The 25,640-nt window shown below is 36.5% G+C and overlaps 1 protein-coding gene across 2 annotated transcripts in view; it reads right to left on the reverse strand.

The window, feature by feature from the left end:
- The window catches only part of MTERF3 (mitochondrial transcription termination factor 3), a 57,700-nt gene that overhangs the window by 18,911 nt on the left and 13,149 nt on the right, over nt 1-25,640 (reverse strand). For both annotated transcript variants that reach the window (XM_044668476.1, XM_044668485.1), the window contains exons 2-4: nt 21,838-22,171; nt 13,951-14,103; nt 8,837-9,026 (exon numbers count right to left, since the gene is read on the reverse strand). In XM_044668476.1, coding sequence (XP_044524411.1) covers nt 8,837-9,026; nt 13,951-14,103; nt 21,838-22,171 — 677 coding nt within the window. The remainder of the gene's footprint in view (nt 1-8,836; nt 9,027-13,950; nt 14,104-21,837; nt 22,172-25,640) is intronic.

The raw sequence follows: 25,640 nt of genomic DNA on the forward strand, positions 1-25,640 counted from the left end.
CCCTCTCTTCTATCCTCTCAAAAAACAATTAAACTGTTTCCCTGGGTGTTTTTCTTTGTACCTTGAAGTTTCCATAGTGTGTTTTTATTATACTGAGATCATCCCTTGTCTAGGAGAAGCCGTCACTTCTGTCAATAGACATTTTCCTTTGGCAGTTAAACCCAGTCTCCCTAACTTGTTAAGTCCCCATCTTTTGTCATTCCCGTCTCCTATTCACCCCTTCTGAACCCACATATAATATTTAAGTTATCTCTCCAGGTTTTCCCCCATAAGAGTACCCTGTGGCTACCTGGCTGCTCAGAAAGCGCTGGCTTAAGGCCCCACTAGACTTGTGGTGTCTGAAAGACAGGACTCACACCCAGACTGAGGTTAAGTCTGTCCAACCAAAGAGTCCCAGGAGGTATAGCAAAACTGGCTTCATAAGAAAGGGCACGAAGGAAGTGTGCTCTCTTTTTGGGTATGAAAGGGTTGGAGACTTTTGCTAGCTCAGGCATTTTTGGAGGTGTGGTAACCAGATTAATTAGGTGAGGCCAGGTGATTGTGTGATTTCTCTCTTTTTTACTAATAATTAGAAATTAATTTGCAGTCTCCAAAGAATTTTAATCAAAAGTTTTTTTAGAAAAGTATTTTTGTCATTAATGACAACTTATATATGACAATTGTAAAATCACATCTCATGCATATCTCAATTTTAAAAAGCAAGACTTTTTCTTTTCATTTTTCCCAAGTAATAAAGCCATACATTTTGACTCAAGCATTATTTTCTGGAAACAAGAATAAACAAAAGGGCAGTTAGGTGGCTCAGTGGATACAGCACTAAGCCTAGAGATGGGAGGTCCTCTGGGTTCATATTTGACCTCAGGAACTTTCTAGTTATGTGATCCTTGGCAAGTCATTTAACCCCACTTGCCTAGTTCTTATCACTCTTCTGCCTCAGAACAGATACTCAATATTGATTCTAAGACAAAGGCAAGAGTTTAAAGGAAAAAAAGAATAAATAAGAACCAGTTATTTTTTTGTTTTCCATCAAAGATGAGGGAAAAAGATAAAATCTATTATTCATAATTCTGTGTTTCACATAGTATCCATTGTTAATAACAAACATAATAAATTATATTATAAATAAGCAATTTGCTTGACAAAGCAATTAGTATTGAATCTAATGCCAAAAGTGAGAGCTTTAATGGATCTTGGAATGTTTTGTCTCCTATAATGTTGATCTTAAGCCATAAATCCATTAAAATTTCCATTTTCTTAACAGGACATTTCAGATACAGAACTAACAATTTGTGGATTTGTTCTGTTTCAGAGTCCCAAGAATATTTTCTCATTCTTTTCTTTCTCAGAAAAACAAAACAAAAACCTCCCTTTGTTTATACCAGATGCATCAAACACTGGATGGCCAGAAACAGATTAAAATGTAATTGGAAAATATTAAAGAAAATAAATAAAAAAGAATAGAATATAGATCATATTAATATGTAGTTTTCTAAGTCAATATGTGGCTGGCAGAGATCCTTATGTATGGTTTAGTAGCCCTGTTTCTATTCAAGCTCAACAACACTGGTTTAAATCACTTAGCAGGGGCAGCTGGGTAGCTCACTGGAGTGAGAACCAGGCCTAGAGATGGGAGGTCCTAGGTTCAAATCTGGCCTCAGACATTTCCCAGCTGTGTGACCCTGGGCAAGTCACTTGACCCCCATTGCCTACCCTTACCACTCTTCTGCCTTAGAACCAATACACAGTATTCATTCCAAGAGAGAAGGTAAGGGTTTAAAAAAAAAATCACTTAGCAATGGAGCAAATGCCTATTTTGAAAAGTACTCCTTTTCAAGTGTTTGTGAATATCATATCACAGTTTATATTAGAAAATTCAGTGACATGATAAGTTTCTGATATTATCTACTAGCATTTCAATTTTTATATTCAGCAGATCTAAAAGAGAGTTCAAAAGGTCATCTGCAGGTAAATAAATGAACCACAACAGGGTTGCCGATTCTCTTCTTGAAATTTTCCATAGATACTCCAAAGCCTTCTTTGGAAGACAGTTCTAATGTTTTATCACCCTAGTAGTCAAGAAAATCTCAACTAAAAACTTCTTAAAAACTTGGATACATTTAAAGAATTTGTTCTTTTGTGAAAGAACAAACTTACACACTCTTTTATACTAGAAATCATTGGCCTTCTCAGGGTTGATCTCCAAATCTTTTCTTGAAGTTGTTTGTTTTTTTTGGCTCTTCTCTGGACCTTCTCTATAGTACTTCAGAAAGATGTGGAAAAACTGTTCAGAAATGGACACAATAATCTAAATAATAGTATAACAATTGGGAAATCTTTAACATGTCAGACCCAGTAAAACCAAGTATCATTTAGGCTGCTCTCACAATAGCATATTACTGATACAAGCTGTTCATACAACTCCTAAGATCAATTATTTCTATCCAAAACTTAACTCTTTGGGTTTTGACCCTAAGCAGAACACCGTATCTCTCCCTTTACTACTTTTATTTTGCTCCCTACTAATTTTAATAAACTATTATGGTCACAGTGAATATTATTCCTGTCTTTTGAAAACAATGAAAGTTTAATTAATATTTAATAAAAATCAGTCACCAAGTCTTGTTATTTCTCCTCTACATCTTTTACAATGTCCTCTCTTCTCTCTTTTTACCATCACTCTGGTTCAGGTCCTTATCACCTTTGGTCTCTTTTACAATAGACTTCAAGCTGGACTCCCTGATCCAAGTGTCTACCTCCTCTACTTCATCTTCCATTCAACTACCAAGTAGATTTTCTTAAGGTACACAGCTGACTCTGTTACCCTTCTCTTTCAAAAAACCCCAATAGCTCCCTATTACCTTTCAATCAGATTTAAACCCTTCTATTTAGCATTTGCAATTCATCATTACTCGGATCCTTGCCATATTTCTGATCTTTAGGCTCTATAGTCCAGATATAATGGTAGACTTGTCCCATTTGATATATCCATACCTTGCACTGACTGTGTCCTATGCTTGGAATGTTTTTACCTTGGACTTTTAGAATCCCTGACTTCTTTTATGACAACGCAAGGACCACCTCTTCCCCACCCACTCAGCTGCTAGTGCTTTTTTAGCTTTAAGCTCATCTTCTACCTACTCCATATGTATCTTCTATGTGCTGAACTGTATATGTGTTGTCTCCATCATTAGAATGTGAGGTCCTTGAGAAAAGGCACTGCTTTTCCTTTTTCTTTGCATTCTTAGCACTTAGCAGAGTGCCTGGCACATATAATCATATGTCATTTCCTGACTGATTAGCTTCTGCTAAAATCCCATTCTGGTGTCTGTCTCCTCACAGGAAAGAGGTGACCCTGGGATCATAAAGGCTATGCCAGTGGAATGCAACCACTGGCAGTTTCTAACAAGCTGGAAAGGCTCCCAATGTGAACCCAGTGATAGAATGCATGTCTACTGCCTGAAAATAGACCTAGTTAAATTTGGAACACTCATCACCATGCTGAATTTTCCAGCTGTAGAAGCTATCTCCATTGATATGCCTTGACATCAATGAAATTATAAATTACTGAAGTACATAAGAATCAGACCCAGACATTATTCTCCTGAAATTTACAAAAATAATTTTTACAACCCAATAAAAAGATTTAAGAGAAAGCTTCCAGCTTATTCTTTTTAAAATTAATTTGTCTGCTACATTAAAATACCCAGTTAATTCCCTCCCTCCCTTCTCATTAAAGACATCATTTGACAAAAAGATAGATATGTATACAAAACTTTATATTATTTATTTCTATTTATTAATTCTTTCGAAATGCTTAAATTTCTTTTCTATCACTTCTTTTTTCCACCTACCACAAAGGATAAAAGGCATCCTGAAATTCCTGTTTTCTTTCATAACTCAGCTCAAATTCTTCCTTTTATATAAAACCTTTCCTGATTCTACCAGCTGATAGTGTCCCCCCTTCCTCCCCAAATTACCATGCATTCATCTTGGAAATATTCTTTCTATTTATTTACATATGCATTTTTCTCCCATTACAGTGAAAAAATTTGAAAGTGGAAGAAAATCTTTCATTTTTGCCTTTGTATCTCCCAACAATTTGCACAGTACCTGGCCCACAGTATGTGATTAATACATGCCTGTTGACTGACAAAAGGAATTTGCTCAAACAAGTAATTTTTAAAGTGCACCTTAAATAACTCTACAAAGCTTTTTTTAGTTAATGAGTTGTAATAGTGTAGAGGGAGAAAGGACAGAGCAGAGATAAGATGTTCCCTACTAAAGAAGGAATTTAGTTTTTGGGAAACTGAAGATATGACAAAATCTACTTAAGCAATGGCAGAATGCTTACTTATTTAAAATATTTAATACAGAAAAAGGGGAAAAAATGAACATTGGGAAGTAAAAGCTCTTTTTGTAGCATCATGCAGCTAAAATTATAAAAATATTATCATTTAACCAGAAAATATTTTGTATACTATTATTTTATTAATCGCCATCATTTAGATACTTAATATTGCTTCTACTGCAAGCATAACTAGGCCATGAATCTGATATAAAGAAACAAGCACTGGATTTGGAATAAGAGAACCTAATCTCCAATTCTGGGTCTGATATGTGTGTGTTGTAACATGCATGATCTTAAGTGGGGTGAACTTCCTCACAGAACTCCGCAGTACCCCCACCCCCGAACTCCAGGAGAGGGAGAAGTTGGGGCAGTTAAGAATGTGGGTATAAAAGCAGGACACCCAACTTGGCAAACTCACTCTTTGGGGGAGCTGGGTGGCTTGAAAGGGGGTAGGAATTGCTTCTTCTCAGCTAGCTTATCTCTAACCTCAAGGTGCAGGGTGTTTCTTTGCTAAATACTCCATACTGACTATATCCAGGCTGTGAGCACTGTAAAAATACCTTATATACAGTATCCCAGCCAATCTCTAAACAATATAGATCTACAATCAAGATTACCTTCACCATCTTGAACTTGATAATATTAAGATTTAAGAGAAAGTTTAGATTGTGAGGGAGTTAGGGGAATAGTTTTATTCAGAAGCTTTCCCTTCTAGGGGAATTGCTATTTCTGACAGTATCCTGAAGATAGTAGATAATTTTATCTCACTCTCAATCCTAGAATTTATCCCTCATTCTCTTTTTCCCTGAATTCCCTTCCCTTGTTAAGTTTGTGAGGTGTGAGGACTTGTATTTCCAGGCTTTGCATTACCTTAGCCAAATCTCCATCCAGACAGACTCTGAGCATAGCTGTAATCCGGAGTTCAAGAAAGTTGTTTGAAGACATCCTGAGCACTTGATCTATCTTGGGTTTAAGGTATAAACTCCCAAAAGTGGAAACTGCTAATTTCTGTGGGATTATTCCCTGTCAGCCAATTTAGCCCTGTGATAGCTAAGTCAAAATAGCCTCCATTCTTGGTCAAAAAGAGATTCTGTTATAACTGTCATCAGAGGGTAGCAATTGCCAGGGAGGGGGAGAAAGAATTCCATCTACTCACTCCCCTCTCCCCTGCTAGTGCTAGCAGCTTGATTCATGCTGTGACACCATTGCTAACTGGATTCATTTTTACAGTGTACACACACACACACACACACGTATATTCCCATCTTCCATCTCCATGCCTTTGCACAGGTTGTCTATTCCTAGAATGCACTTGATCCTCAGTTCCACCTCTTGAAATCCCTAGGTTTTGTTTTTTCCCTATAGCTCAGTTCAAGCACCAGCACTTACATGAGATCTTCCCACACATCTTTCCAGCTGCTATTGCATTCCTCGGCACCACTCTTCCTTCAATTCCTTTTTGAATATTATGTATTTATTTATAAATGTGCTGTTTCACCCAACTGAATGAAAGTAATTTCATTGGTTCATTTTTGTCTTGGTATCTCTAGCACTGATTGTAAGCCCCAGTTTCTTATAAAATGAGGGGTTGGAAAACATGATCTCAAAAGTCTTTTCCAATTATAAAATCTTATTCCTCTATTTTCAGAAAGTTGAAAGAGTGTCAAGTCTCAAGTCAGGAAGACCTGGGTTCAGATATGGCCTAAGACACTTCCTAACTATGTGAGCCTGGGCAAGTCTCTTAATCTCAATTGCATAGCTTTTGCCACTCTTCTGTCTTAGAATCAATACTAGGAAAGAAGAAAAGGGTTTAAAAAAAAAAAAGAAAGTTGAAATTATCAGCAAGTCATGAATTTACCAACTGCTATTTTAAGTAGAGAAAGACCTCCAGCATAATGTTTAAATAGTTCAGGTCCCTCAAACTGAACTTCAAGCTTGGAAGGATAACCAGCATATAGTAGAATTATGAATTAGCAGAATTTAGTTCTGCTTCCCCTTTATTCCAGTTCTACATTACTAACTACCTAATGGACATTTCGAAATGGATGCTTATAGGCATTTCTATCGAAATGTCCAAACCACAATTAATTATAATTTCCCCTAAATCTTGTCTCCTTCCACCTCTCTATTTCTACTGAGGGCTCCATCATCCTTTCACTTGACCAACTTGCGATCGAGGTATTAACTTGTAATCCAGGTGCCAAATCTTAGTGATTCTATTTTCACAACACAGTTTGCATCTCTACTCTCCTCACATGACCACTACCCTAGTTCAGGTTCTCAGTACCCCTCACCTCCTAACTGGTCTCCCTGAAGTCAGGCTCTCATTTCTCTAATCCATTCTCCAAACAACTCTCAAAGTCTGTTAGTTACCCCAGCATACACTGACCACAGTATGCCCCTGCTCAAATGGCTTCAGAGGCTCCGTACGACCTCTCTGATAAACTATAGAAACCCTTTGTTTAATCCTTTAAGTCCTCTGTGAGTGGGGGGCAGCCAAGTTTTTCAGACTGACTACACATTACTCTCATTCACATGGTGCATGTGTCAAACTGGCCACCTCACTTTTTTATACATAACATTCTATGCCTCATCTCCAGGTTTTGCATGGGTCAGCCCCCATGTCTGCGTGATATTCCCTTTCACTTTTGTCTCTTAGAATGCCCAGCTTCCTTTGGGTGCAATTCAAGTGCTGCTTCCTATATAAGGCCTCTACTGAACCTCTAATTGTAGGCGCTCTTCCCTGATAAATTGCTTTATATTTAGTAAATACTGACTTAGGTACATGATGTTTTCCAACCAAAATGATCTAACTTCCTTGTAAGCAAGGTCTTTGCATCCCTAGAGCTGAGTATCATGTTTGGAATATAGCATGTACTTCATAAATGCTTACTGAGTAAATAAAAAGCAAACAAAAAGCATGTCTTTCAAACTCTTTTAAATAAAACATATTGGGACTTCCCTTTTCCCTTGAAGAACACATAAGTATAACAGTGATAACAATAGCTAGCATTTACATGGTGTTTTTAGGTTTGCAAAGTGCTTTACAAAAATGATCTCATTTTATCCTTACAATCCTAAGAAGTAGGTGCTATTATTATTCCTGTTTTATAACAGAAAGAGGTTAAGTAACTTGTCCAGGATTATACAGCTTTTAAATAAATGTCTGAAGGTGGATATGAACTCGGTTCCTCCTGTCTCCTGGCCAGGTACTCTATCCAATAAGCCACATAGCTACCTCTATGATATATATTAAAGTATTTTACAATGGCAAATATGATTGTTTGTGCCTAACTCCCAACTCAAATTAATGTAGAAAGATGACATAATATCCATAAAGAGCAAATCTTAATCATGTATTACAATGAAATTCATTTCAAGGTATTATAGCCCCTCTGCTAGAGCAAAAATTAATCCTGATGTCATAGCCCAAAAAGAATATAATGTTCAAACATGAATAAAAGTTAACACAAGAGAAAATCCAAGAGAAAAGTCTTAGAGAAATCTTTTCTCTAAATCCATGAAAGAAAATTCAATCTTCACCTTAAGCATAACTTTTTGATATTCATTAAAATTTGGTGATGGCTTCCTATCTAGACAAAATGTTTATTGTTTTGACTCCAGGAGAAAATAAAAAGTCTATTTAGGACTCTACTTCCCCTCAACTTTTTGATCCAAGATTTTCAGAGCGCACTCTTCGTTCTCTGAGAACTATAAAAAAAGAAGATAACTAACAGAACCCTTGCAATTACAAGATTTTGTATAACAAGTTTATGCTCTTCTAGGTAAAAGCAACTCTTGATAAATAATTTTGGTCTACAGGAAGAAGATCCAGACAGACAAGCTTTTAAGGCATTAGCTATACTATTTAAGAAATGAAATGATTAATCTCTAGGGCCACTAGTGAAAGAAAAGGACTAGGTTTGAGAATAGTGAAGAGACAAAGAAGGCAGAGATTATTCTAAGGCTGTGAGTCAGGGAAGCACTAAGATTAATTGTTGTTGCTGGGATCAATAAGACAATGTGAGAAAAGGGGAAGATTTGGTAGTTTAAATGATTTCTGTTTCAGAGGCTTATTTTGATTTCAGTGGGACATTATAACCACCACTTCAATATCTCACATTTGCAGTTTGCTATTGTTTCAAACAGTTCCATATTTATTATCCCACTTGATCCTCAAAACAACCTGGTAAGATAAAGACAACAAAAAATATATCACAGGGGGCAGCTAGGTGGCTCAGTGGATTGAGAGCCAGGCCTAGGTTCAAATCTGACCTCAGACACTTCCTAGCTATGTGACCCTGGACAAGTCACTTAACCCCCATTGCCCAGCCCTTACTGCTCCTCTTCTGCTTCAGAACTAATACATAGTATTGTTTCTAAGATGGAAGGTAAGGTTTAAAAAAAAAATACATTGCAACTATGCTATTTGTTCCATAATCACATCTCAGTGTTTAGTAAAATGAACCATTTTACAAAAGTCCTTACCTGATCCTCAGATTCTCCAAGTCCTCACTTAAAATAATATAGTTTTTAGTAAGGAATGCTCCTAATTGGTTATCTTCTACACCAATATCCTTAAGAAACAGAAGTATTTTTTGTATGTCATTTTCAAAATCCAGTCTCAGAAGCAGATTGCCAGCACCTGGGCGTTTTTCCAGCTTGGACAAATTGACCCCTGCAGCAAGTGATACACATTAGTTGAATTAGCCATTTTGCTATGTTCTTAATCAACACATCTTGACAATTACCCTTATATATCATCAATAATAATATGAACTATAAAACTTACATTTACATAACATTTTATAATTACAAAGTGTAAGTTAAGTTTTGCAAGGATTTGCAAGAAGCCATGTCTTTGGGCAGGGTTTCCAGATGGACACTTGGAATCTTGGGAGATTCCTGAAGCCATCCTGGGGCATGAGACCAATCTTTGGTTGGGCTGTGTCCTATATAAGGGAGGGAGAAACTGGAGCCTGGGATCCAGGTTGGCTGGGGTCAAACCTTTCTCTCCTCATTTTAATGGTCTAGCTCAGTGGTTCCCAAACTTTTTTGGCCTACCACCCCCTTTCCAGAAAAAATATTACTTAGTGCCCCTGGAAATTATTTTTTAAAAAATTTAATAGCAATTAATAGGAAAGATAAATGCACCTGTGGCCATCATTGCCCCCCTTGGGAATCACTGGTCTAGCCAAATATCAACCAGCCTACTTGAAAGTTACAGAATTACTACTGAGCTTTAGGTTCAATTAATACTATTCAATAAATTACTACAGAAGATCTATCCATCTATTTATCTTCAATCAAACTGCTATCTAATTTGTCTATAGGCAAGCAGTGTCCATTAAAGTAGGCCAGATCGACCGGTGGCCTGACTGGGCCAGTAGGCCTGGTTAGCTCAGCTATCAATATTCTGAAGCTGCTAGATTAAGTACTTTGAGCTAAGATCAAACTTCATTTAGGGATTCCTAAAACCCTCTTTCCTTCTATCAGTTTCCCTTGTTGTTTGATTACCTTAACTAAGTTTGTTTTTTTTTTTTATAAAATTCAAACCAGTTACTGACCTTTTATTGGCTGACTTGGCAACAGGACAGTCTCAAGGAAGTTCTAGAGCAATTTGAAGGGACAGAGTAGGATCCAGCTTTGGGATCAATTACTACATCTGGATGTGGGGGCGGAGTGATTAGGGAATTGCTTAAGGCAGTGATGGGCAAACTATGGCCTGGATCTAGCCCACAGGGAATAGTTTGCCCATCACTGCTATAGACCAATCTCCTTAATGAATATAGATGCAAAAAGACTCCAGCAAGTGATCATGAGGGCTATTCATTATGATCAGGTGGGATTTATACCAGGAATGAATGCAAGGATGGTTCAACATTAGGAAAACACATAATTGACCATATCAACAAGCAAACCAACAAAAACCACATGATTATCTCAATAGATGTTTAAAAAGCTTTGACAAAATACAACACCCATTCCTACTGAAAACACTAGAAAGTATAGGAAAAGAAGGACCTTTCCTAAAAATAATAAACGGTATATATCTAAAACCATCAACAAACATCATCTGCAATAGGGAAAAATTAGAAGCATTCCCAATAAGAACAGGAGAAAAACAAGGATGCCCATTATCACCTCTATTATTTAACATTATATTAGAAACACTAGTATTAGCAACTAGAGAAGAAAAAGAAATTGAGGGTATTAAAATAGGCGATGAGTAGAGTAGACTAAGCTATCACTCTTTACAGATGATATGATGGCCTACTTAAAAAATCCTAGAGAATCAACTAAAAAGCTAGTAGAAATAACCAACAACTTTAGCAAAGTTGCAGGATACAAAATAAATGCACATAAATCATCAGCATTTTTATATATTTCCAACGCATCTCAGTAGCAAGAGAAATTCCATTTAAAATCACCCTAGACAATAGGGATATCTACCAAAACAAACACAGGAATTATATGAACACAACTACAAAACACTTTCCAAACAATTAAAACTAGATCTAAACAATTGGAAAAACATTGATTGCTCGTAGGTAGGACAAGCTAACATAATAAAAATGACCATTCTACCCAAATTAATTTACTTATTTAGTGCCATACCTATCAAACTACCAAGAAACTTTTTTACTGAATTAGAAAAAACTATAACAAAATTCATTTGGAAGAACAAAAGACCAAGAATATCAAGGGAAATGAAAAAAATGTCAAGGAAGGTGGCCTCGCAGTACCAGATCTTAAACTGTACTATAAAGCAGTGGTTATCAAAACAATATGGTACTGACAAAGAGACAGAAGGGAGGATCAGTGGAATAGACTAAGGGTAAACAACCTCAGCAAGACAGTCTTCAATAAACCCAAAGAACCCAGATTTTGGTACAAAAATCCATTATTTGATAAAAACTGCCAGGAAAATTGGAAAACAGTATAGGAGAGATGGGGTCTAGATCAACATCTCACACCCTACACCAAGATAAATTCAGAATGGGTGAATGACATGACTATAAAGAAGGGAAACTATAAATAAATTTGGTGAACACAGAATAATATACTTGTCAGAATTCAAGGAAAGGAAAGACTTTGAAACCAAGCAAGAGTTAGAAAAAATTACAAAATGTAAAATAAATACTTTTTATTACTTTAAATGAAAAGGTTTTTGTACAAACAAAACCAATGCAACCAAAATTAGAAGTGAATCAACAAATTTGGAAAAAATCTTTATAACCAAAAACTCTCACAAAGGTCTAATTACTCAAATATATAAGGAGCTAAATCAATTGTACAAAAAAAGAAGCCATTCCCCAATTGATAAATGGGCAAGGGACATGAACAGGTAATTTTCAGATCAAGAAATCAAAACTATCAACAAACACATGAAAAAGTGTTATAAATCTCTTATAATTAGAGAAATGCAAATCAAAACAACTCTGAGGTACCACCGCACACCTTGCAGATTAGCTAACATGACAGCAAAGGAAAGTATTAAGTATTGGAGGGGATGTGGCAAAATTGGGACATTAATGCATTGCTGGTAGAGCTGTGAATCGATCCAACCATTTTGGATGGCAATTTGCAACTATGTCCTAAGGGCGCTAAAAGATTGTCTGCCCTTTGATCCCACCATACCACTGCTGGGTTTATACCCCAAAAAGATCATAAGGAAAAAGACATGTATAAAAATATTTATAGCCACATTCTTTGTAGTGGCAAAAAACTGGAAAATGAGGCTATGCCCTTTAATTGGAGAATGGCTGAACAAATTGTGGCATTAAGCTATTGATGGAATACTATTGTGCTCAAAGGAATAATGAACTGGAGGAATTCCATGTGAACTGGAATGACCTCCAGGAATTGATGCAGAGTGAAAGGAGCAGAGCCAGGAGAACATTGTACACAGAGACTGATACAGTGTGTAAAAACGAATGTAATGGACTTCTCTACTAGCAGCAATGCAATGATCCAGGACAATTCTGAGGGACTTATGAGAAAGAACGAAATTCACATTCAGAGGAAGAACTACGGGAGTAGAAATATAGAAGAAAAACAACTGCTTGAACACATGGGCTGATGTGGATATGATATGGGATGTAGATTCTAAATGACCACCCCTGTGCAACTATCAATAATAATGGAAATAGATCTTGATCAATGACACATGTAAAACACAGTGGATATGCGTGTCAGCTACCGGGGGGGGGGGGGAGCAGGGGGAAGGAGGAAGGGAGAAAGAACATGAATCATGTAACCATGGCAAAATTTCCAAAGCTAAACTAACTAATTAATTAAGTCGGTGACAGTGTTCAAAATAAAGCAAACAAGTTAAAAAGAAAATGGGGGTACTTATTTAAGGTCTGATATTCAAAAAGGAAGTCTACTAGGCTGCATAATATAGCAGGATTATGCTATACAGGATCATAAGTTATGCATTTTCTTCTCACTTTATTCCTTTATTATTTCTTCATTGGTTTCCATAATAAAAAGGAATCACTGAAATAAATACCAAATGCAAATTATTCCTACAGTAAAGCCCTCCCTCAATCTTAAACAGCTGTTCAATAAGATGGAAGCAAGTTTCACAATTTATGACTAACAAGGGTGGGGTATACTTTCTAACAGCTTAACTATCACCACCAATGGGGTCAATCTTTAATTTTAACAAAGTACTGCAGTTTACACATGTTAAAATATTTCATTCAGCCCTAGTTTCAGACTCTGGCTATGCTAAAACAAAAAGATATCCTGAGAAGTTTTCTTGAATCTAAGGAGAGTGGAATTTTACTTAGAATATCAATGTTCATTAATGATTGCCTTTTACCTCACCATCTCAGCAATAGTCATTTATTTTTCAGCTCTAATTAGCACTTGATACAATCACTCCTGGAGATATGTGTGTAAGGGCATTCCAAAATATTATCCAATGATTCAGTCATAGTTCTGCTATTTTACACTCCTAGATTACCAGTAGGAAAATAGCATAAAAGATATCATCTTAAAGATGTACAACTAGAAAAAGACATGGGCTGGCTTTGAAGCTAGAGAAAGGGATGTCAGAGGGGAACACCTTGTACAAGAGGAAGGACCCCAGCACACTGTGTAAACTCCCCTTGAGACTTATGGGAGAACATGGACACAGGAAGGCCATGGTGAGTGAACTGCATCACTGAAGTAATAACCCATATTGATGGAATCATTGCTCTCCATAAGGGTAAATAAATTATTAGCAATAAATTTACTTTTGTGTAAAATTGTGACCTTAAGTGAAATGTTAACACATTAAATATGTATTATGCACACACATTTGACTAAATATATTGTTGTGTAGTTGTTTCAGTAACATACAATGTTCCTTGATCCCAATCAGGCTCTTGAGAGAAATAATAGAGTGATTTGCCATTTCTTTCTTCAGCTCATTTTATAGATGAGCAAACTGAGGCAAACAGGGTGAAATGACTTGCCCAGGGTCACATAGCTAGGAAGAGTCTAATGCCAGATTTGAACTCAAGATGACTCTTCCTGAATTGAGGCCCAGCACACCATCCACTGTTTAAAGTCTTAAAGGGTGTTCAAAACAGTATCTGATTACTTACCTAGGAGCACTAATTTCTGCAGAGTCTTAGAGCGATCCACATAATCTCGAAGTGTAAATGAAGCTGGGGGCAGAGGAGGTTCTGCAACTATCTGCACAGCATCCTCCTCAGAAATCTGCTGCAGTGGAGAAATCGGGGACAAATCGTCCAGTTCTTGAAGTCATCATTGTAGACATATGCAAGGAAAGGAAAAAGCTAAGTCCTCTATTGCATGCATACTTTCTATCAAGATAACCTATTTATGAGTTTATGCCTCACAAATTGAATTGATTTTTGCTTTTTGGGTGGAGGGGAGGTAAAGAAAGGCCAATGGGTGGAACCATATCTAGGATTTCATTAGTATGAAAATTCCAGTGTAGAAACTCTCTCTTATTAATGAAAATCTCTAATTCTGTAACTTACAGTCACAGAAAGCTACATGGCCACTGAAAGGTTAAGTAATTCTACCATATTGCATTGCCTTAACTTCCAAAGATGTACTGAAGAGGAGTGGGTATTGTCATCTGCGTACCTCCTGCCAATTCCAGATCTGTTCTTGGACCTCACTGGAACCATCAGCAACTCAGTTTCCCCCTATTGTCCCAGGCCATTAACTATTTCCTGACCTCATTTTCCTGTTTGTCCTTGACAACAAGAACAGTTTAATAATACCCTCTTTTTTTGCCCTTTAATCTTCTGCTAGCCCTCAACCCAAAATAGTTTCTGCCATTTGCCTTCCTCACCAATTACTCCAAGCTGCCAAACAAGGTTAGAAAAAATCCCTAAAAATTTATCCATCGACAACTTGAAATGTGGTTTCTGTACTCAATACTATATTGGAACTCTCCATCAGCTCTTTGTTGTCCTTCACTCATGTTCAACTCTTCATGATCCCATGGACAGCTTTCCTGGCAGAGATACTAGACTGGTTTGCCATGGACAGTTTTCCTGGCAGATGAGGAACTGACACAAATAGGGAGCAAGTGACTTGTTCAGGGTCACAAAGCTGGTGTACCAGACAGGTTTTAAACTTTAATCTTCCTGCCTCTAGGGCCAGTGCTCTATTCAATTAGCCTCCTAGCTGCCCCTCCATGAGAACTAATGACCATATAATTAACAACACCCTCACCACTTTTTGGCCATAATAATACTGATCTAAGGCAGTAATGGGCAAACTACAGCCTACAGGCCAGATGCAGCCTGCTGAAATGTTCTATCCTTCTGAAAGACATTATTCCTAATTTGACAAATACAATGAGTAGGATACAATACAATGAAACTTTGAAAGAATTGCCTTAGAAACAGACTGACAGATAAGCATTTCCTTTCCTTTGGCCCCCTCTTTAAAAAGTGTGCCCATCACTAATCTAAGGCATTTAATATAATGGGCTCACCCCTCTTTCCTAACTGTTCCTTGGACTTCTGTGATGTCATTCCCATGGTTTCTTCTCCTACTTTTACCCATTCTTTTGCTAGTTCCTCATCTTCCACTGATCCCTTAAATGTGAATGTTTTTCCAAGTTTCAGTTCTTGGTCTAATTTTCCCACTATATGAACTTCCTCATTTGGTACTCCCTTCTACTACCACTACTTCAACAATCATCTTTCCAAAGACAGCTGCCCATTTTCTATCTTTACTCCCAATTGTTCCCTAGAGCACAAGTCTCTTATTCCTAAATTTTCTGGACGGCCATACTTGCATGGATTTCTGGCATCTCAAACTCAAAATGTTTAAAATTGATCATCTTCTTCACTAATTTTTATCTTCTTTTTTAAACAAAGGAATTTTTACCAAAAATTAATATTGAACATCAATATTACCAACTAAGATTGCTAGGAAACTACTTATATTTTAAGTTAATTCATATTAATATAATAGTATAATGAGTGTTGAATTTGCCTTAAAGTCAGGAATCCTTTGTTTCAGGTCCCTATACTCATTTCTCTATACCCTCCTCTGAGTTTGAGTGCCTGGAAGGCAAATTCAAGCAGTCTGTGAGCCCCCAGATTACCAGAGAGCTGAGGGAGAATATGCTTACTCTGGGCGACTGGACAGAGGGGTGGGGCATGTAAAAAATTTCCTCCAGTTTTGGGAAGAGGAGGAATGAAGCAGCTCCCCAAGTGCCAGCTCTCATTTGTGTGCCACATCATTGCCAATGCTGCCCTATACTGATGAAATCATTAATTTGGTCAAAATTTTTTTCACTGTATAAATATTCCAAAAAATAAATATCCTAAATGGCCTATTGGGGCTTTCTGTCCACTCATTTTTTTTTCAATATATAGTGTACATTGTGTTCTCTGGTTCTACATCTTTCAATTTGCATTATCCCATAAAGGAATTTTCAGATTCTTTGTATTCTTCATACTTGCTGGCTTTAATGATATTACAATATTTCATTACATTAGTATATTACAATTTACTTAACCATTTCCCTATTGTGAGACACATACTAACCAATTTTTTCACTGGATATGACAGAATGCTTAGCATGCATAGAATACTTCCATGAAAAACTTGAAAAATTATTTTCTTTGGTCTTAATGTCACTTTTAGAGTATATTTTCAATAATGAAATTATTGGATTTGTAATGCAGGATTGATGCAAGATCTCTTGCATTTGCAAAATCACCCTAGGCCAGGGGTCGGCAACCTTTTTGGCCGTGAGAGCCATAAACGCCACATTTTTTAAAATGTAATTTCGTGAGAGCCATACAGCGCTCACAGTGCGCACTCCTGTAACAGCGCCTGAAAAAAAAAATTGACTTTATGGCTCCTGCAGAAAGAGCCATATCTGGCCCTCAAAAGAGCCAGATATGGCTCGAGAGTCATATGTTGCTGACCCCTGCCCTAGGCAATCCTGGCAGTTAGGGGAATAGAACTTTGACCCAGCAAGTCCCTGTCTCAAGACCTGACTGTTGGAGCTGGACTATAAATACCCCTGGAGAACCAACCTGGGGATTCTGATTTCCTTGACCTCACCCAGACATCCAGCTACCCCCTGGACTTCCCCTTGGGACCCCGGGAGGGGAAGGGAGGTTGGGTTGTAGAAGATGGGCAGGAATTAGTTAAGTTAGCCTAGCCAGGACACCCCTAAACCAAATCATTACCGTCTTTTGTCAAGCTGGTAGACCACTCTACATCAGGGCAGTGGGATTTATCCCTGGCTGAGGGGCTGGTTCCCTCAGCCTGCTTCTCCAGACCCTAACCCTCTTCCCTCAGTTTACCCTTTGGTTTAAATAAATCCCTTACTTGATTCTGAGAGTTTCCATAGTTCATTTATAATGTCAACCAGGGCTAAGGAGGCTAAGGAGGAGGAGGATAGCTACCACTTATCTCCAGGGGGGATTAGATCAGGCAACCATTTTATTTAGGAAGTGAGATAGCTTCACTTCTTGTTGGTTTCTGGTTTCTCACCAGCAGGGAGACTGACCGGACATCTCAGCTCAGGCTCAAACATCCCTGGCTGTCTCAAACCAACAAATACTGTAGTTGTAGCCTCCCTGACCCAGGCAACTTACTGGTACCACCAGCTTCCCTATTATCAGCCTGATTTACCACCTTATTACAGATTGGAGGCATTATTATTTTTGAGGCTTCAAAATATTTCAGTGATTCCCAAAGTGGGCGCTACCACCCCATTGTGGGTGCTGCAGCGATCCAGAAGGGCGGTGATGGCCACAGGTGCATTTATCTTTCCTATTAATTGCTACTAAAATTTTAAAAAATTTAATTTTGAGGGGGCTAAGTAATATTTTTTCTGGAAAGGGGGCGGTAAGCCAAAAAAGTTTGGCAACCACTGAAATATTTACTTTATAATAATGCCTAATTACTCTCCAAAAAGATTCTCTATTTGTTTCTCTACAATCCTGTCTGCAATGAGTGTTGTTGCTTTTTTTTTTTTTTCAAATTTGATAGTATGTGTTAGTCCTTCAAAAGTTCTTTTAATTTTCATACTTTGCTTACTGGTGAGATTGGCACCTTTTCAAATGACTAATAATGATTTTTGTCTGTTCACATCCTGTAATTTGGTATGGACTTAAGTTACCCCTGTGCATTTTTAACAGCTTCTTTTATATTTTAGACAAAGTTTTTTTTTTAATTGTATCTGTCATACGTATTTTATTCTAATCAATTGCTTCTTTTTCTTGTAATCACCCTATTTTTGTTGTACTGCATTTTAAAAAATTCTAATTTAGTTGTGCAGCTCTATTTTGTTCTTAATAATTTCACAAGACATATTTTCATACTAGTCTTCATTTTAATAGTACTCTCATTTTCCCATTAAGCCAGTTTTGATCTTTGATTCTTCCCTCACTCCCCCACATCCATCTTTTCTACCTTTGCAATTTTTCAAAGTCTCTACTTTCCATTCCTCCTAAAACAGATTTAGCAGAAACCACATTTTTTCTTGTCTAGCCTATTTTAAGATGTAATCTTGCTTCAAGACTATCCCTTCTCCAAAACATCCAACACAATGCTATCTAACTTATCCTTCTAATTCATAGTTCTATCTGAGAAGCAGGATGGTACAATGGAAAAAGTACTAAATTTGAAGAGCACTCAGATTCAGATCCCACTTCTGCCATTCATTACATTATGAATCTAACCTTTCTGTGTCTCAGTTTTCTCATCTGCAAAATGAAAGGGTTATAATAAAGATGGCCTTAATTAAGGTCCCTTCCAGTTCTAGACCTTTAAGACTATGATCATATCAGTGCTTTATTTCAAATCTTGGGGGGTTTCCCAATACCTAAAGAATCAAATTTAAACTCCTGATTTTGGCATTCAAGATTCTCCACAATTCATTCCCATCTGGTCCTCTTCAAGTATTCTAATATTCTAGCCAAATCAGACTATTCCCTGTGTCTGTTTGTCTGTTTTATGTTGCCCTATCCCATACCAATCTTTGGTCATTGTTCAATATGGTTGGAATCCACTCCATCCCCTAACTCAGTGATGGGCAAACTTTTTAAAGAGGAGGCCAAAGGAAAGGAAATGCTGATCTGTCAATCTGTTTCTAAGGCAATTCTTTCGAAGTTTCATTGTATTGTATCCTACTCATTGTATTTGTCAGATTAGGAATAATGTCACGCAGTGGGATAGAACATTTCAGGGGGCCACATCTGGCCTTGCAGGCTGTAGTTTGCACACCACTGCCCTAACCCATTGCTTGCATGCTCCACAGCTACCATCACCCTTACCAAAAAAAAGTCAAGAAGAGCCACAGGAACAGGTCAGAAAGGATTTCTCCCTGGGCAAAGCTTTATGAAGTCAGAGGTCAAGAAAAGGAATGGTGAAGGTTTATAGCCTGTAGCATGCAAGAAAAGGACTATAATGCAGAATTGTGGCTCCTACCAAACAGGGTAATTCTAGAGGTTTTTCTTCATCTCAGCAATAGCAAAGGCTGCAGGGAACTACCTGGGACTAAGTAGATCTGGAGAAGAAGCTGACAAAAATTTGCAGAAGAGCCTATCAGAGAGAGCCTGTATTCACCTGATTCAAGTTACTTTAACTAGGAAGAGTAAACCTAACAATACCTACTGGAAAAAGCAAGAAGAAACACAGGACTGAGGACTGAGGTTTCTGTTCCTAACAATTATGAAGGACAAAAAAAATATGACAGTGACCTACATCTAGAGTATGATATTTGTCTTTCTGCTATAGATGAACAACTGTAATCTATGCCCAAAGTAAAGGCTGGAATCATTCCTATAAAGAGAAGGAAAATGGGCTTGAGAAAAGGTTTTAGGATACCCTTTAGGACTATGCTGGCAAACCTATGGCACATGTGCTGGAGTGTGCTGGAGGCAGCTGCTCCCCTTCCTCTCTCCACATGAGCCTGAGGATATTTCTCACATGACCCACTCATCTGCTCAGAAGCCCAGTGGAAGCATTTCCTCCGTCCCCTGTCTGGGGTAAGGTTTTGGGCTCCCATGTGGAATGATGATTGCAGTTGGGGCACTTGGTCTCTAAAAGGTTCATCATCACTGCTCTAGGATATCAGGGAAAATGAGATATGAGATGTTACTGAAGGAACAATTATGGCTTTATTATTCACAAAAATCAAGAAGGATTTGATGGGACAGAAGGAATTCCTGATCTTTGTCAAGATAGAGGGTAGAAGCATGGGACAAAAAGAAGGGAGCAAAGGAAGGCTACTGAACACATGGGGTTAATAGGTATGAGGCTCTTCCTTTAGGAGGAGGAGCTAGAAACCCTCAAATAAGAAGAGACTGCTTGTGCTCCAAAGAACTGTGACTTGGAACTAATTATCAAAGTGCCATAAAGGTGAGAAATCATTCAATACAGCTGGAGGAAGAAGAGGCTATTGAAGCCAACTTATACCTGCACAAGAAGCCCCTCAGCAAGGGACTGAAACAACCATTGTTTAAAAAACTCCAGATGAGGGAGATCTAAGGCATTATCTCACTTTTGAGATATTAAGATGTTTTACCTTAAGTTTGAATATTCCTCTTCGCAGATTCTACTTGCTGCTCCTAGTCTGCTTCCAGTAGTAAAACAATACAAATCTAATCCATCTTCCTCATGCTAGCCCTTCAAATACATGAAGAATACTACTATGAACTCCTTTCTTCCCTTCTCAATTCTGCGAGATGAGCTCTGGTGGCTGATGACTTTCTTTTGAGGGTATAGTTCCTGCCCTTAAGAGCTTACAATCTAATGAGGGAAACAACATGCAAACAATTACACATAAATAAGTGCTACATAGTATAAATAGGAAACGAAAGAGAAAAGGCACTAGAATCAGCAGCAGGATTTCTATAGGCATATCTTGTAAAAAAGTGGAATTTTATCTGGAACTTGAAGGAAGCCAGGATGGGAGAGAATTCTGGTTCAAGTCCACACAACCTCTTGCCTGGATGACAGCATTAACATTCCAATTAGTTTCTACCTAGACCTCTCTCTTCTCTAATTTGTCTTCAACATAGCTGCCAAATCATTTTCCTAAAGCACATGTCTAATCATACATTCTCCTGCCCTTCTATTTAATGAACTCTAATGATTCTTTATTACCTTGAGGATCAGATATCAACTTCTCTCTTTGGCATTTAAAACTCTTCATTTACTTGCAATTTTCTTACAAATTACCCCCCTCCATTAACTCTTGGTCCAACCATACTGGCCTATTCTCTGTTCCACTCAGACATTTTACTCCATCTCCTTTCTCTACACCTTTACAATGGCTGTTCCCTCTTCTTAGAATACTCTCTCTCCTCACATCTATTTTTTATAATCCCTTCCTTTCTTTAAGATTTAAATCAAGCTCAGAGAGGATAAGTAAATTGTTCAAAGTTATACATGTAGTAAATAGATCAGTTTCAAGATCAGTTCTTTTGACTCCAAATTCAGTACTCTTTCTACCCTGGCATGTATGAACTATATCATGAAATACACAATAAACCCAAAATTCATACAATTTTAAGAAATGAATACAAAAATTAAATTATAAGGATTATAAGTTGACTTCCATAAACCTTCCCAAACCCAAATGGCTTAACTATAGTTTTAAGAATCTAAATACTGAAATAAAATTTTTAAATGTTACTAGAAAGTAGATCAAAAGCAGTATAGTAAACAAATACAAAAATTTATCAGCAGATTTGAAAAAATAATTCCATGATAGCATCAGTATTTAAAATGTACAGTTAGTCACAGCCTTCTAGTTTATTATTTTTCCTTGCTAAGAATAAAGTGTACTACTTTCTACAAGTATGATATAGACTATTAGCTTGGCGTAATAGTCTAGGTTAGTAACTCAAAAGACTAGATGGTTTTTTAAAAAGCAGATTAGATAGAATAGTTTTCAACAAACATGTCACATATACCCACTTCATGTGAAACAACTTTCAGAAACAGTTGCTTGCCCCAAATTTCAGAATTACCTTCTAGTGATATTTGTGAATCAAAATTGGTTACTTCAGTCTTGAGTGGAAGTTCATTAAGGGAGGTAGGGTGAGTGCCTTGTGCAGAAATATTCTCTTGACCATTTGAACTGGGAGCCTGGGAACTATTCCATAAGGAAGAAGTCCTGTAGTTCTTGAATCCCCAGTGGAGAAAACTGCCAGAAGACTGCTGAGACAGTGCCAAAAGACAATGCAAATTTGTTTTTCTTGGCCTTGTGAAGTGATTTCTAATTTGTGTGATGATGATAAAATTTCTTATTTTCATTGGATATCTGCTGAACTGGCAAAGCCATTTTCCATATAATATTGGCATCTATAAAAAAGGCATACAATAAATAAAAAGTAAAAAGTGCTAAAGGAATAAATTTATTCATTTTACATTTTTTATTATTTTTCATTTTAATAACAAATTTCCACATAAGTTTTCTGAAGTTATCTGATCCAAATTGTCTCCCTCCCTTTCACCCCCTCACACCCAAACAGGCATGCAATTCAATTAGTGTTAAACATGTATTATCACACAAAACATTTTCCCATATTATTCATTTTTGTAAGTGAATATTCTTATAAAACCCAAATCCCAAAACATATAACCTGATAAACCATATGTTTTCATATGCATTCCTACTTCAACTTCTTTCTCTGGATGTGGACAGCATTCTTTTCCATAAATCCCTCAGAATTGTCCTGGATATTAGTAGCAAAGTCTATTCCATTTGATCATTCCACAATATAGCTGCTACTATGTACAATGTTTTCCTGGTTCTGCTTATTTCACTTTGCATCAATTCATGTAGGTCTTTCTAGCTTAAAGACATATATTTAAACAAATCATTCTAATATTTTAAAGATAGAAAAAGTAAGGTCTTATTACAAATGAGGCCTTTAATAAGTATAAAAATTGAGCAGAGAACCAGAACTAGAAAGAAACCTAAGCTTCAAGACTTTCATTTTATAGATGAAGAAACTGAGCCCCAGGAAGGTTGCCTTTCTACCAAGGTCACAAGTATATTTAACAGTCACATTAGAATTGAGATCCTTTGACTTTAAACTCTTTCCTCTGTATCAAACAGGAGTGTCCAGCCTTTTTTCTTGGCCAGGAAAAGAGAAGTTAAGATCCAGACAATTCAAGAGAAAGATAGGAAGGAATTTGTAGGATGCACATGTGCATATGGATCAAGAATCTAAGACTGACAAAAACATAATAAATGAGTTAAAAATAAAAGGCAAAAATCTGAGCTGAAGAGAAAAAAATGTAAGACAAATATCTACAACTGTGTTAAATATATCTTTCAACTTACACCTTTGTATTAATTTGCAAATCACATTTTAGGAAGATAGGAACATGAGAACAATTTAGTGTTCTGGACTTCAATCTTCAAGCAGCGGATTGTGACCCTGAATATCACTATATTATTGAAATGTGTTTTATGGACTAAAATAGCTATTAAAATAGAAATACAAAGAAATCATCTCTGCCTTATATGAACTATCAAAACATTTATTATATCACATGTAGAATAATGAATTCTATTTCTTTTGTTTCAGTCACTGAGCTAACAGGGTTATTTCAAGGATAAAACTTCTAAAACAGGAACTGATCACAACAAAAGCAGCTCTGTCAAGTGCTATTCACACTACGGTAGGATGGGATTGGAAGGAGAAAAAGAATATAGCTTTTAAAGAAAGAGATCACAACTAGCAAGGATAATGAAGTGAAGTGACAGCAATAAGCAAGAATCTGGCAGCAAATAAATATAAATTTCTCTCCCTCTTAAAAAAAATTAAAGAAAGATTACTATTGGGAAAAGATACTATTCAGCTCTTGCAAATCTCCTTCCCTTTTCTAAAGAAGGTGGTTATGAGAATAACAAATGATTTTAAAAGGGATTTGTAAATTTAAAAGGCCAATATGACTAGATAAAAGCCTTTTTCTTAAAGCGAGTACATCATGATCTGACATTTCAGGCTGATTTCATCGAAACTGAAATTAGGATCTTAAAATTGCTTGAATTTATCTACTAACAAGGTTGCCTCTGGACCTCTCTCATTGGCTCTAATGGCCAATGAAGAACTTCAATTAAGGCCCAAATTCTCTTCATTTTATTTTTCAATTTTAAAATGTATTGATATTGTTTTCATGTTAGTATTTCCTAATATCAAAACACCATTACATTATCCATTTATCACTTGTTATGAAAAGGAGGGAAGGTCCTTTAATTTTGACAATATAAAAATGATCACTATAAGTGATCAAAGTATTGCCACCCCTTTCTGTTCATATTATTTATATTATTGTAGTCAGTGTCTGTTACACAGTTGACCCTTAATAAATGTTTGACTGACTGACTTGGCTTCTTTTCTTTGACATGGCATTTCTTTCTTTACTCATCACTTCATATAAATCTTCATGTTTCTCTAAATTCTTCATAGGATTGCAAATTTCATGCTCGCTGTAAAATAAAATAACTTTATTTTACAGGGGAGGACACTGAAGCTTAGTGATAAAGTAACTAGTATTAAAGGAATCTGTATCTACATATTCTTTATTCTATATGGCATAGAAATAATTTCGTTGTGACACAATTTGCCTAAGCAGCCAATTTATTTTGATTCTTGCTTCTTGATATTATGAAAACATACTCCTATGTGTATTTTTCCACAAGTATATTTTCTTGCTCTTAATATACATCTTGAAATCAAAAGGATACAAACAATTTAGTAATTTTTCTCTTATGGTTTCAAATTATTTTCCTGAACAGGTAAACCAATTCCCTATTCCAAAATGATGAATTAGTGAGCCTTCTTCCCATAACCTTTTCAACAATTTTACCATTTTCTAACCTCTTTGTTAGCTTGATAAGTGTGAGCTGATATTTTAATGTTGCTTTAAACTTAAATTTTTCTAATTAGTGAATTTGAACATTTTCCAGGTTGTTACTGAATTTATATAATGTTCTTCTCTGAACTTTAATTATATGCAGCCTTTGACTATTTTTCCTTTTGGATTGCTGCTGTTCAGTTGTGTCCTACTCTTTGTGACCCATGGCCCACATCCTGCCAATATTGCCTGTGGGGATTTCTTGGCAAAAATACCAGAGTGATTTACCATGTCCTTCTTCAGTAGATTAAAGCAAGTACAGTGGAACCTTGACACACGAGTTTAATTCGTTCCATGGCTAAGCTTGTAACTCAATTTGCTTGTGTGTCAAATCAAATTTCTCCATTTAAATTCATTGAAATGCAACTAATCTGTTCTGGCCCCCCCAAAAACACACAAATATTTTATTTTATATGCTTTTAAATATGAAAATGTACTTTATAAATAACAAATAAATATATTTATAGATAATAAGAAAGAATGTAAAGAAATAAACTTGCTTATTTACCTTCAAGGTCAGCCAAAGATGCTGTGGAGGTTTTAATTTTGTGCGCTATCAATTAACATAATTTACTCTCTACACAGGTATTGTTACATTTAAATGCAAAATTGACCTTATATATTACTTATTATATGTAACTTTATTGCTAAACTTAATTGCTATTTTTTTACTTTACTTAATTATCATAATTTTCTTCACTGAATTTTGGCTGTTTAGCCCTACTTTCCTCCACTTCACTTAGAGGCTGTTTCAAAAAAAATTTTTCCATGGAAGTTTGTTTCTTTAATCCTTTCAGAATGTTTCAATAATGTGTGAAACAAGTATCATTACACAGCTCCAATGCATGACCTGTTGCAACTTTTTCTGGGTGTGTCTTTTCAAAAATTGTCTAATTTTTTC

This window comes from Gracilinanus agilis, chromosome 1, assembly GCF_016433145.1.
Source record: "Gracilinanus agilis isolate LMUSP501 chromosome 1, AgileGrace, whole genome shotgun sequence".
NCBI lineage: Eukaryota > Metazoa > Chordata > Mammalia > Didelphimorphia > Didelphidae > Gracilinanus > Gracilinanus agilis.